This window comes from Chiloscyllium punctatum, chromosome 14 (assembly GCF_047496795.1).
Source record: "Chiloscyllium punctatum isolate Juve2018m chromosome 14, sChiPun1.3, whole genome shotgun sequence".
NCBI lineage: Eukaryota > Metazoa > Chordata > Chondrichthyes > Orectolobiformes > Hemiscylliidae > Chiloscyllium > Chiloscyllium punctatum.
The window spans coordinates 43,619,444-43,634,289 of NC_092752.1; the positions used below are offsets into that span (position 1 = coordinate 43,619,444).

The 14,846-nt window shown below is 41.9% G+C and overlaps 1 protein-coding gene across 4 annotated transcripts in view; it reads right to left on the bottom strand.

Annotated features, from left to right (window-relative positions):
* Positions 1 to 14,846, bottom strand: part of glrbb (glycine receptor, beta b) — a 223,778-nt gene that overhangs the window by 25,815 nt on the left and 183,117 nt on the right. Inside the window, exon 10 of one of the 4 annotated variants that reach the window (XM_072584272.1) lies at positions 2,909 to 3,117. The exons of the other annotated variants lie outside the window; for them this stretch is intronic. Coding sequence (XP_072440373.1) covers positions 2,917 to 3,117 — 201 coding nt within the window. The 3' untranslated portion in view covers positions 2,909 to 2,916. Of the gene's footprint in view, positions 1 to 2,908; positions 3,118 to 14,846 lie in introns of those variants that run through there. 4 annotated transcript variants of the gene reach the window in all.

Sequence of the window (14,846 nt, forward strand, 5' to 3'; positions counted from 1 at the left end):
CATAAGCAGCAAGTGACCGCTCGAAGTGATTCCACACCAATGCATCAGATCTAGGCTCTACAGTCCTGCCATATCCAGTTGTGGATGCTGGTGGACAATTAAACAACATGACGAGGCTCCACATATATCTCGATCCTCAATGATGGAACAGCACAACTTATCAGTTCAAAACTTAAGACTGAAGCATTTACAACAATCTTCAGCCAGGAGTGCCGAGTGGATGGTCCATCTCAGCCTCTTTCAGTGGTCCCCAGCATTCAAGATAACAGTCTTCAGCCAATTTGATTCACTCCACCTGATATTAAGAAACTTATGGAGCCACTGGATACTGCAAAGGCTATGGGCCCTGACAAGATTCCAACAATAATACTGAAGACTTGTGCTCCATAACCTGCCACGCCCCTAGGCAAGCTCTTCCAGCAAGTTTCAACACTGGCAACTACCCGCCAACGTGGAAAATTACATAAACATTAGGACAAATTTAACCTGGCCCATTAATGCCCCATTAGTCTACACTCAGTCATCAGTAAAGTGATGGCGATGTCATCAATAGTGCTATTAAGCATCACTGGCTCAGCAACCTGTTCAGTGACACCTAGATTGGGGTCCACCAGGGCCACTCAACTCCTGACCTCATTACAGCCTTGTTCAAACACGGACAAAAAGGCTGAATTCCAGAGGTGAGGTGAGAGTGACAGCCTTTGACATCAAGACCACATTCAACTGAGTGTGGCATTAAGGAGCCTGAGCAAAATTGTAATCAGTGGGAATCAGGGGGAAAACTCTTCACTGGTTGGAGTCATACCTGGCATCTGGGAAGATGGTCAGTGGTTGTTAGCGATCCATCATCTCACCTTCAGGATAACTCTGCAGGAGCTCCTCAGGACAGTGTCCAAGCTTGGATGATAAAGTGTCAAGTCACACACAAGTGCCAAAGCAATGACCATCTCCAACAAAAGAGAATCTAACCATTTGCCCTTGACATTTAATGGCATTACAACTATCAACATCCTTGCAATTAACCAGAAACTGAGAGTAGGTCAAGGCTGGAAGTTCTGTTGTGAGTAATTTGCCTTTTGATTCCCCAATCCTTATCCATCATTTACTAAGTTCAAGTCAGGAGTGCAATGGAATACTCTCATTTTTGTGGATGAATAGAGGTTGTAGACATTGTTTCCTTGGTCTTTATTAAAGCCTTTGACAAAATTCTGATTGATAGACTAATTAGTAAAGTTAGATCAGGTGGGATTCAGTGAGAGCTTGCCAGTTGGATTCAAAACTGGCTTAATGGCTGGAGACAGTGGTTGATGGTGGATGGTTGTTTTTCAGATTGGACGCCTGTTACCAGCAGTGTTCCACAGGGATTGGTGCTGGATCCACTTTTATTTGTCATTTATATCAATGATTTTAGATGAGAATATGGAAGGTATGGTTAGTGAGTTTGCAGATAACACCAAAATTAGTGATATAGTGGACAGTGAAGAAGGTTTATCTAAGACTACAAAGGAATCTTGATCAATTGGGTCAATGGGCTGAAGAGTGGCAGATGCATTTTAATTTGGATAAATGCAAAGTACTGCATTTACGTAAAACAACTAAGGTCAGGACTTATACAATTAAATGTAGGGGCTTGGGTAGTATTGTGGAGTAGAGAGACCTGTGGGTTCAGCGACATAATTCTTTACATCACATACAGAGAGGATGGTTAAGAAGGCGTTTAGCAACCTTGCCTTCACTTCTCAGACCTTTAAGTTTAGGAGTTGGGACATCATGTTAGGATTGGTAAAGCCTCTTCTGGAGAGCTGTGTCCAATCTGATTGTCCTGTTATCAGAAGGATATTATTAAGCTGAAGCAGGTTCAGAAGAGATGTACCAGGATGTTGCCAGGTAAGGGAGCTTTAAGTTGTAAGGAGAAGCTGGATAGGCTGGGACTTCTTTCACTGGAGTGTAGGAGGTAGAGGTCTGACCTGATTGAGGCTTATAAAGTCATGAAGGGTCTAGATAAGATGAATGGCAGGTGTCTTTTCCCTAGGATGGGGAATTTCTAGACCAGGAGGCATATTTTAAGGTGAGAGGAGAAAGATTTTAAAAATTTGAGGAGCATTTTTTTTAACACCAGGAGTTAAATGAACATCCAGAGGAAGTAAATCATAGGACATTACAGCGCAGTGCAGTACAGGCACTTTGGCCCTTGATGTTGTGCCAATCTGTGGAACCAATCTGAAACCGATCTATCCTCCACTATTCCATTTTCATCCATATGTTTATCCAGTGACCATTTAAATGCCCTTAAGTTTGGTGAGTTGCAGACGGTATTTTTCATGCCCCTACTACTTTCTGAGTAAAGAAATTGCCTCTGACATCTGTCCTATATCTGCCACCCCTGAATTTATAGCTATATCCCCTCATGCTAGCCATCACCATCTAACCCTCTGATTATCTTTTATGTCTCAATTAAGTTACCTCTCAACCTTCTTCTCTCTAACAAAAACAGCCTCAAGTCCCTCAACCTGGACGGAGGGCCAAACAGGAAAAAGAGAACTTTCCAGAACTTCCAAAGCAAAACTCTCTTCTGCCCAAAAACCAAGTCAGAGCTAGTTGACTCTGTTTCCTCTTTCTTTTCAACATTCCCTGTAGTTCACTGGCCAGCACCAGTCCTTTATTGACCAATTCACCATCCAACCAGGTGCCAATCCCTGAGCATAACAACATCTCGGTGCCAAACCAGTGTTCTCAGAGCAGTAGTTAACCTGCATTATCTTTCCAGGCCAGTTCCTAACAGCAAACATCAGTCTTTTGTCCTCTCCTTCCTTAAAAAAAAGTGCTGCTGTTCAAAGTTAATTTTCAACTGCAATTCATAGTTCCACACCAAAAATGTATTCAAAATTTAAATACTGAAAATAAATAACGATGGTGTCAACATTGAGGGGAACTTACAGGTGGTAAGTTTCCCATGCATTTGCTGTCCTTCTCAGAGGTGATGGAGGTCATAAGTTTGTAAGGTGCTTTCCAGAAAGCTTTAGTGAATTGCTGTAGTCCATCTTGTCGATGGTACAAATCACGCTCAAACAAGTTGTAGATGGTGGATATGGTGCCAATCGAGCAGGGTATTTTGTCCTGAAAGGTAGCAAATGGAGCAAACCAAGCAAATGAAGTATATTCTTTCATATTCCTGGTTTCTAATTTTTGGATGGCAGACTGGTGCTGGAGAGTCAAGAAATAAGTTACTCTCTGCAGACTTTCCATTCTCTGTTGTGTTTATTGAGCCACAGTATTGATATGAAACTCCCATTCTCCAGCCAGCAAAAAAATTACCTTCAGAGTGTATCTCTTGGCTAATTATGTATCCAAGTTATCATCCCTTTAATACCATATTATATCTAGTTTCCAGATAAGTCTGCTATGTGGTACTTTATCAAATAAACATTAAACATCCAAAAATACAACATCTATTGGACAGTATGTTCATCAATCCTTCAAGCAAGAAAAGGTAGTAAGTAATCAGAAGTATCTGCATGATGAATCGCGAGTCAAAAGGTAGATCGTTTTCTGAGAATGTGGGATACATTAGGGTTGTAACAAATGAAATGAGATCCAGTGCAGAAACAATTTTAAAATAAATATCATATATATATATAAATATATATAATATATATATATATTAAAAAATATGATAGAATATAAGCTAAAACCGGTTTGTTGAATTATCACTGCATGAAAATTAAGGGGCAAGATAATGTAACCTTTTAGAGTCATCAAAATCTAATGTCAGTGTTGTATAATCAAGGTGACATAATCATAAACTAAAGAAATTGAATGTAATTTAAAGAACATAAACTCAGACATTACACCCATTCTTGGGGTGGAAAACTGTTGTTGCGAGTAAACAGACAGCAGGCTTTTCATATTCAGATCGGGTTAAAACCTGAATTCAAGTTTTCAAATTGACATGGTGGGATTTGAATTCACATTCTCTATTATTAATTCTCTGGATTATCATAAGTGTACACTACATTCAGGTAATTTATTATCAATGCAATAATCAATTATAGAGTAATTATATTGATCAATGCTAGGAGAACAATGTCTGCTTAATCAAAACCAAGGACTTTACTCACTCTTGGACTTTAGAAAACTCTTTATACTCAGGAGTAAGACAGTCAATACACATGACAGCATGCCTTTTCTTAAGAAAAAATGAACAAAAACAGAACATTTTGCTAGCTCTAGTTACATCCTACCTGAAAAAGGTCATCTCTTGAAGGGTTTTGTTGTTGATGACATTGAAGTCAGGGTTAATTTGTTACTGGACACATTGGGTCTGATGTGATGAAATTTGTGATATGGCACAACAATCTCAGTACCCAAAGTGTTTTAAATGAAGATAAGGCGTACCATTTAATGTCCAGTACATTGCGATTCAGGCGAATCATTAAACGTTACTGGTTCAGCAGGGAGTCATATAGTCAAACAGTGCAGAAACAAACCCTTTGGTCCAACCAGTCCATGCCAACCATAGTCCCAAACTAAACTAGTCCCACCGTCCTGTGCTTGGCCCTTATCCTTCCAAACATTTCTTATTCATGTACTTGTAAAACATCTTTTAAACACTGTAATTATACCCATATCCACCGAATGTCCATGAGGAGGGGACATCTGAGGTTGTTGGCAGATAGGATCAAGGAAAGTCCTAAAGCTTTCTATAGGTATATCAAGAATAAAAGAATGACTAGAGAACGATTAGGGCCAATCAAGGACAGTAGTGAGAAGTTGTGCATGGAGTCCGAGGAGATAGGGGAAGTGGTAAATGAATACTTTTTGTCAGTATTCACACTGGAAAAAGACAATGTTGTCGAGGAGAATACCGAGACACAGGCTACTAGACTAGATGGGATTGAGATTCACAATGAGGAGTTGTTAGCAATTCTGGAAAGTGTAAAAATAAACAGGTCCCTTGGGCCAGATGGGATTTATCCGAGGATTCTCTAGGAAGCCACGGAGAGATTGCAGAGACTTTGGCTTTGATCTTGATATCGTCATTGTCTACAAGAATAGTGCCAGAAGACTGGAAGATAGCAAATGTTGCCCCTTTGTTCAAGAAGGGGAGTAGAGACAATCCTGATAATTATAGACCAGTGAGCCTTACATCAGTTGTGGGTAAAATGTTGGAAAAGGGTATAGGAGAAATGATTTATAATCATCTAAAGAGGAGTAAGTTGATTAGGGATAGTTAACACGACTTTGTGAAGGGTAGTTCATGCCTCATGAACCTTATTGAGTTCTTTGAGATGGTGACCAAACAGATAGATGAGGGTAAAGTGGTTGATGTGGTGTATATGGATTTCAGTAATGCATTTGATAAGGTTCCCCATGGGAGGCTATTGCTCAAAATACAGAGGTATGGGAGAGAGGGTGTTTTAGTGATTTGGATCAGAAACGGCTCACTGAAAGAAGACAGAGGGTGGTGGTTGATGGGAAATGTTCATCCTGGAGTTCAGTTACTAGTAGTATACTGCAAGGATCTGTTTTGGGGCCACTGCTGTTTGTCATTTTTATAAATGACCTAGATAAGGGCATAGAAGGATAAGTTAGTAAATTTGTGAATGACACCTAGGTTGGTGGATTTGTGGATAGTGCTGAAGGATGTTGCAGGTTACAAAGGGACATAGATTAGCTGCAGAGCTTGGCTGAGAGGGGGCAAATGGAGTTTACTGTGGACAAGTGTAAGATGTTTCACATTGGAAGGAGCAACAGGAATAAAGAGTACTGGGCTAATGGTAAGATTCCTGGTAGTGTAGATAAGCAGAAATCTGTATATAGATCCCTGAAAGTTACCACCCAGGTTAATAGGATTATTAAGAAGGCATACAGTGTGTTAGCTTTTATTAGTAGAGGGATCGAGTTTCAGAGCCACGAGGTCATGCTGCAGCTGTACAAAACTCTGGCGCAGCCACACTTGGAGTCTTGCGTACAGTTCTGGTCACCACATGATAAGAAGGATGTGGAAGCTTTGAAAAGGGTTGAGAGAAGATTCACTAGGATGTTGACAGGTATGGACGGAAGGTCATCCCCCTTTACTTCCCTCCAAGGCCCCAAGGGATCCTTCCACATCCGCCACAAATTCACCTGCACCTCCACACATATTATTTACTGCATCCGTTGCACCTGATGTGGCCTCCTCTATATTGGGGAGACAGGCCGCCTACTTGTGGAACGTTTCAGAGAACACCTCTGGGACACCCGGACCAACCAACCCAATCACCCCGTGGCTCAACACTTCAACTCCCCCTCCCACTCCACCAAGGACATGCAGGTCCTTGGACTCCTCCATTGCCAGACCATAGCAACATGATGGCTGGAGGAAGAGCGCCTCATCTTCCGCCTGGGAACCCTCCAACCACAAGGGATGAACTCAGATTTCTCCAGTTTCCTCATTTCCCCTCCCCCCACCTTGTCTCAGTCCAATCCCTCGAACTCAGCACCACCTTCCTAATCTGCAATCTTCTTCCTGACCTCTCCGCCCCCACCCCCACTCTGGCCTATCACCCTCACCTTAACCTCCTTCCATCTATCGCATTCCCAATGCCCCTCCCCCAAGTCCCTCCTCCCTAGCTTTTATCCTTAGCCTGCTTGGCACACCTTCCTCATGCCCGAAACGTCGATTCTCCTGCTCCTTGGATGCTGCCTGACCTGCTGCGCTTTTCCAACAACACATTTTCAGCTCTAAATAATAAGAGTCAGGATGAATAGGCCATTTTCAAGTTGTCAGACATAGCTAGCTGAGAGCCACAGAGATCAGTGCTGAATCCACAACTATTCTCAATCTATATTGATGAACTGGATGAAACACTGACTTGTATTCCAGCTAAATTTGTTAACATTATGAAAATACATAGGAAAACAGGTGAGAAGGATACAAAGACTTTACAAAGGGCTGTAAACAGCTAAACAGAATAATGTGGGATATATATGTAGGAACAGAAAAACAGAATTATTTAAATAGAGGGAGACTGCAGTACCTTGCAGTAAGACATAAATTATAAAATGTCATGCAGGGACAGCAAGTGGCTAAGAAGGCAAATGAGATGTTAGCTTTTATTGCAAAGGCTGTGAGGTATAAAAGTAGGGAAGTCTTGTTACAAGTGTACAGGGCATGAGTGAGAATATCCATACAGTGATGTGTACACTTTTGCTTTCCTTAGGACGAACATGCTTGCAAAAATAGAAATTGCCAGAGAAATTTATCAGGTTTCGTAGCATCTGTTGGAAGAAAGCAGAGAGGAAATGGTGGAGTCTGGTCAACTGCAACATTTAAAAGGCATTTGCATGGGTATATGAATAGGAAGGGTTTGGAAGGATATGGGCCGGCAGCTGGCAGGTGGGACTAGACTGGGTTGGGTATCTGGTCGGCATGGATGGGTTGGACCGAAGGGTATGTTTCCATGCTGTACATCTCTATGACTCTATGATTCACATGTGAGATGATTCACTTTAGAAGGAGTAACAGGAATGCAGAGAACTGGGCGAATGGTAAGATTCTTGGTAGTGTAGATGAACAGAGAGATCTCAGTGTCCAGGTACATAGATCACTGAAAGTTGCCACCCAGGTTGATAGGGTTATTAAGAAGGCATACGATGTGTTAGCTTTTATTGGTAGAGGGATTGAGTTTCAGAACCATGAGGTCATGCTGCAGCTGTACAAAACTCTGGTGCAGCCACACTTGGAGTACTGAGTGCAGTTCTGGTCACCACATTATAGGAAGGATGTGGAAGCTTTGGAAAGGGTTCAGAGGAGATTTACTAGGATGTTGCCTGGTATGGAGGGAAGGTCTTATAAAGGAAAGGCTGAGGGACTTGAGGCTGTTTTCATTAGAGAGAAGGTGGTTGAGAGGTGACTTAATTGAGACATATAAGATAATCAGACGGTTAGTTCGGGTGGACAGCGAGAGCCTTTCTCCTTGGATGGTGGTGACTAGCATGAGGGGGTCATAGCTTCAAATTGAGGGGTGATATATATGGGACAGATGTCAGAGGAAGTTTCTTCACTCAGTAGTAGGGACGTGGACCGCACTGCCTGCAACAGTAGTAGACTTGCCAATTTTATCGACATTTAAATGGTCATTGGATAGACATATGGATGAGAATGGAATAGTGTAGGTTAGATAGGCCTCAGATTGGTACAACATCGAGGGCCAAAGGACCTGTACTGTGCTGTAATATTCTATGTTCAATGACTCTTCATCAAAATTCATAGTGGCTAGGGAAACATGGCGTTTTTGTTGAAACCAAAGTGCGAGTGAATGGGAAGAGGTTTGTGGATAGGTGGAAATGGAGCCCAGAGAGCAAGAGAGAAATGAAAGGGATAGGTAATTAAGGAGCAAAAGGAAAACAGGCTAGGACAAGAAAAAAACCTAAATAAGATGTAATACGAGCTAAGAGTGAGAAATGGTTTACCCATTCTCATGTACTCATTGGTGTATCATCTCATTATTTGGGTTGCATTCAGTACAGTTCGCCTTTTTGTTGCTTGTATTTCTTACTATATCTTATTCAACTTTTCTTCTGTCCTGGCCTGCTATCCGTTTCATCCTAGTTTGTATATCCCTTTCATAACTTCTCTCTCTCTCTCTCTCTGGGCTCCATCTCCACCTATTTGATCACCTCTCCCTCATTTTGGCTTCAGCAGAAATATCAGGTTTTTTTTGGGCTACTAACAGTTCCAATGAACAGTCACCAGATTCAAAGCATTAACTCTGCTTTCTTCCCATAGATACGGCAAGAGTCATAGAGATGTACAGCATGGAAACAGACCCTTCGGTCCAATGTGTCCATACCAACCAGATATCCCAACCCAATATAGTCTCACCTGCCAGGACCCGGCCCATATCCCTCTCAACCCTTCCTATTCATATAACCACCCAGATGCCTTTTAAATATTGCAATTGTACTAGCCTTCACCACTTCCTCTGGCAGCTCATTCCAAACACATACCACCTTCTGTGTGAAAAGTTGCCTCTTAGGTCTCTTTTATATCTTTTCCCTCTCACGCTAAACCTATGCCTTCTAGTTCTGGACTCTCCCATCCCAGGGAAAAGATATTGTTTTTTTATCTAATCCATGCCCCTCATGATTTTATAAACTTCTGTAAGTCACCCCTCAGCCTCCAACACTCCAGGGAATACAGCCCTAGCCTGTTCAACCTCTTCCTAAAGCTCAAATCCTCCAACCCTGGCAACATCCTTGTAAATCTTTTCTGAATTCTTTCAAGTTTCACAACATCTTTCCAAAAGGAAAGAGACCAGAATTGCACGCACTATTTCAAAAGTGGGAGCCATTCACATGGCTGACAAAGGAAGTCAGGAAATGTATCAAAGAAAAAGACAGCCAAGAGCACTGGGAAATCAGAAGATTGGGAAGGCTACAAAAACAAACAGAGGATAACAAAGAGAGAAATAAGGAAGGAGAGGATTAAATATGAAGGTAAATTAGCCAGTAATATTAAAAATGATAGGAAAAGTTTCTTTCAATACATAAGAAACAAATGAGAGGCAAAAGTAGAAATTGGGCCGCTCCAAATTGATGCAGGAAGGCTAGTGATGGGAGATAAAGAAATAGCTGAAGAACTTAATAAACACTGTGTGCCAGTCTTCACATGAGTAATACCCCAACTATTCAGGAGAATCAAGGGGCAGAGTTGAGTATGGTAGCCATTGCAAAAGAGGAAGTGCTCGAAAGGCTAAAAGGTCTAAAAATTAATAAATCTCCTGGCCCCGATGGGCTACATCCTAGAATTCTGAGGGTGGTGGCTGAGGAAATAACAGAGGCTTTAGTTGTAATCTTTTAAAAATCACTGGAGTCAGGGAAAATCTCAGATGATTGGAAAATTGCTGTTGTAACACCCTTGTTCAAGAAAGGAACACGACAAAAGATGGAAAATTATAGGTCGATTAGCCTAACCTCAGTTGGTAAAATTCTAGAATCCATCATTCAAGGAAACAGTGTGGAAACAGGCCCTTTGGCCCAACAAGTCCACACCAACCTTCCGAAGAGTAACCCACCCAGACCAGTTTCCCTCGGACTAATGCACCTAAAACTATGGGCAATTTAGCATGGCCAATTCACCTAACCTGCAAATCTTTGGACTGTGGAAGGAAACCGGAGCACCCGAAGGAAACCCACGCAGACATGGAGAGTGTGTGCAAACTCCACACAGTCGCCCGAGGTTGAATTGAACATGAGTCCCTAGCGCTGTGAGGCAGCAGTGCGAACCACTGAGCCACAGTGCCACCCCAGTTTTGGGCTCCACACCTCAGAAAGTATTGTGCTCAGTTTTCGGCCCCACACCTCAGGAAGGACATATTGGACTGGAGGGTGTCCAGTGGAGATTCACACGGATGATCCCTGGAGTGGTAGGCCTAAGATACGATGAACGACTGAGTGTCCTGGGATTGTAAAGTAGCGTTGAAATGCCCATCAGCCATGATTGAATGATGGAGTGGACGTGATGGGCCAAATGGCCTTACTTCCACTCGTATGTCTTATGGTCTACTGCCTTTATATTCTTCTAAGGATTCACTCGATCTATCCTGACTATACCTGACATATGCTTCCTTCTTTTTCTTAACCAAACCCTCAATTTCTTTAGTCATCCCCCCTTCCCTTTCACCCGAACAGAAATATACTTTCTCTGGACTCTCGTTATCTCATTTCTGAAGGTTTGCCATTTTCCAGCTGTTCCTTTACCTGCGAACATCTGCCCCCAATCAGCTCGTGAAAGTTCTTGCCTCATACAGTCAAAAATGGCCTTTCTCCAATTTAGAACTTTGACTTTTAAATCAGGTCTATTCTTTTCCATCACTATTTTAAAATTAGTAGAAATATGGTCACTGGCCCCAAAGTGCTCTCCCACTGACACCTCAGTCACCTGCCCTGCCTTATTTCCCAAGAGTAGGTAAAGTTTTGAAGGGCTTTTGCCCGAAACGTCGATTTCGCTGCTCGTTGGATGCTGCCTGAACTGCTGTGCTCTTCCAGCACCACTAATCCAGTACAAGTTTTGCGCCTTCTCTAGTAGGTACATCCACATAATAAATCAGAAAATTGTCTTGTACACACTTAACAAATTCCTCTCCATCTAAACCCTTAACACGATGGCTGTCCCAGTCTATGTTTGGAAAGTTAAAATCCCCTACCATAACCACCCTATTATTCTTACAGATGTACAGTGTATAATATAATTCCAATAAGGTGATCGTCCTTATTTTATTTCTCAGTTCCACCCAAATAACTTCCGTGGATGTATTACCAGGAATATCCACCCTCAGTACAGGTGTAATGTTATCCTTTATCAAAAATGCCACTCCCCCTCCTCTCTTGCCTCCCTTTCTATCCTTCCTGTCGCATTTGTATCCTGGAACATTAAACTGCCAGTCCTGTTTCTGCCAGTCTCTGCTTTGTTCCTGCCTGCCCTGACTGACTCGCTTCTGTTCTCAACTGTACCAGTCTCAGATTTCTCTCTTTCCTCACTATCTCCCTGGGTTCCCCCCCCCAAAATACTAGTTTAAATCCTCCCAAGCAGGTCTAGCAAATTTCCCTGCCAGTATACTAGTCCCCTTCCAATTTTGGTGCAATCCATCCTTCTTGTACAGGTCACTTCTACCCCAAAAGAGCTTATAATGATCCAAAAATGTGAATCCTTCTCCCAAACACCAGCTCCTCAGCCATGCATCCATCTGCTTTACTCTCCTATTCCTGCCCTCACTAGCACATAGCACCGGGAGTAATCCAGATATTACTACTTCTGAGGACCTCCTTTTTATGTTCCTGCCTAACATTCTGTAATTTCCCTTCAGAATCTCAACTTTTTCCCTTCCTACATTGTTGGTTCCAATGTGGACAATGACCTCCTGCTGGCCCCTCTCCCACACTTGGAATATTGCGTACAGTTCGGGTCATCATACTATCAGAAGGATGTGGAATCTTTGGAAAGGGTACAAAAAAAAAAGGTTTACCAGGATGTTACCTAGTATGGGAGATTTTAACTATGAAGAAGACTGGGTTTGATTCCCTTCCTGGGAATACAGGAGGTTGAGGGCAATTTGATGGAAGTTTATAAGATTGTGAATGGCATGGTTGGAGTGGTAAGTGTGAGGTTCTTTCCCAGAGTGGAGGGGTCAATTGCTCGGGGATACAGGTTCAAGGTGAGAGAGCAGGGGGAGGTTTAAGAGATTTGCGAGGCATATTTTTCACACAAAGGGCGATGAGTGCCTGAAACGTGTTGCCAGAGGAAGTGGTGGAAGCAGACACAATAGCAGCATTCAAGAAACACCTGGAGGAATACATGCATAAGAAGAGAATCAAGGGTTTTACGGATCCTGTAAGTGAAGACAATTATAGTAGGAAAGGGCAAAATGTATCAATGTAGGTTTGGAGGGCTGAAGGGCCTGTTCCTGTGCTGTATTTTCTTTGGTCATTATTTATTCTCTTTGATTAAACGATTATCTTATTGAAATACACAGTATTCTGAGGAGGCTCTGTTGAGAGGATGTTTGACCTGGCAGGGAAGTCCAGAACCATGAGATGGTTTAAAATAAGAAGCCTCGCATTTAAGAAAGAATTATGGAGGCATTTGTTCTCTCAGATGGTTTGAATGTCTGTTGTTTTGCTCTCTAATCAGTAGTGGCAGCTAGGTCATTAATAGCTTCAAGGATGTTAGTTTGATTTTTGACTGTCAAGGAGTCAACAATTATGATGGACAGGCACAAGAGCGGAGTTTAGGCTACAATCGCATCAGCCATGGTCCTGCTGGATGATGGACCAGGCCTGAGAAGCCAAAGAGAAGAAAAATAGGGGAGAGAAGATTAGAAATCAATGGAGAGAAACATGACTGCTTCAGTGCAGAGGGATATGGGTCCATTCATGTGTGACCTGCAGAGACATGTAGGCACAGCAGGTAATATGGAGGGGAAATGGAATTTTGGCATTAATTGCTGAATGAGTACAGGAAGGTGTTGCTGCAATTGGACAAGGCATTAGTGAGACCACACCTATAGTACTGAGTACAGAATTGGTCCTTCCTTGAGGAATGATGTGGCATTGGACGTAATTCAGAGGAGATTCACGAGATTGATTTCAGAAATGAGTTTGTGTTACCAAGAATGTTTGACTAGTTCAGGCCTACACTCTCTCAAGTTTAGAAGAATGACAGGGTTTTACTGAGGAGATAAGACACTACAGAAAATCGATAAAGTAGATGCAGAAAGGATATTTCCTCACGTGGGTCACTCTAGGATGAGAGTAGGTAGCAGATTTAAAACAGGTGGGGAGAAATTCCTTCTCTTGAGGGTCATTAATCTGAAGAATTCATTACTCAGTGCTGGGATATTGAGTACACTTAAGGAGGAGATAGAAATTTTGAACGAAAAATGGGTTGAAGGGTTACGGAGAATGGGCAGGAAAGTGGAGTTGAGGTCAAGGTGTGATGAGCTACGAGTATATTAAATGGTGGAGCAGGAGAGGCTGAATCACTTACCCCCGTTCCTACTCTTCATGTTCCGATGTAAATAACTGACCTCTCTGCTCCAATTTCATATGGGATCACTCTGAATCAGTGCACAGTCACTGAAGTCAAAAATCTGTCATTAGAAACTCTGCTTCAGTTCTAAACCTCCTCACATCAGTTGCACTGTAAATGAAAGCTGTACTCCAACAAAGCCATCCTTAAAGATACAAATTGGCACATATGGATACATTCCAAGTTTACAATTGTTTGGCAGACCTAAGCCAAGTTTATGGCAGGGGTTTGTTGGAATGCTCAAGTGATTTCATGACCTTTCTTTTTAAAAAAAAACAAACTGTATAATTCAAAAACAAACATGTTTAATAGACATAATATTCACTAAATATTGATGAAAACAGTGAACTTGAAGTTAAATGAACATGTTTGTGCCAATTTTGTTAAACTTGAAGTAACTTTAACCCCACACTTGGAAGTGAGCTGCTTAACATTCCAAAAGTCTTATTGTCACAAAGGATTATTGAAGCAATTTAATACAACTTGCTGACCATGTAGACCTGTGGGCTTTACTTATTCAGAGTGGATAAGATGTTTGATGTTAGAATAATGAACATCAAATGTACAACACATTGGCCCACCAATGATGTGCCAACACATGATGCCTTTCGAAACTAAAAACTTTGAGCCTCTATGCAATCTGTATCCCTCTATTCTCTGCCTTTCCATATGGCTGTCAAGATGCCTTTTAAATGTTGCTATTATATCCATTTCCACCATCTCCTCTGGCAGCGCAATCCAAGCATCAACTGTCCCCCATGTTAGAAAACAGTCTGCCTGTCACATCTCCTTTAAACATACCCTTTTTACATAAACCTATGTTCCCTAGTAATTGATATTTCTACCCTGGCCCCTCTCAATTTTTTACACTTCCGTCAGTTTGCCCTCATCCTTTGTCGTTCAAGTGAAAACAAACCAAGTTTGTCTAATCTCTCCTCATAGTTAATATCCTACAAACCAGGCAACATTCTGGTAAACCATTCTGTACCCTCTCCAAAGCCTCCACATCCTTCTGGTAATGTGGCAACTAGCTATGTACACAAAAAATCCAAATGAAGCCTAACTAAAGTTGTATACAGCTGCAACATGACTTGCCAGTTTTTATACTGTGTCCTGATCGATAAAGGCAAGTAAGCCATTCACCACCTTAACTACCTTATCCATTTGAATCGCCACTTTCAGAGGCTGTGAACCTGTACATTGATGCTTTAAGGCTTCTGCATATACTGATACTTTCCTCCTGCATTAGATCTCCCAAAAAGCATCACTACACATT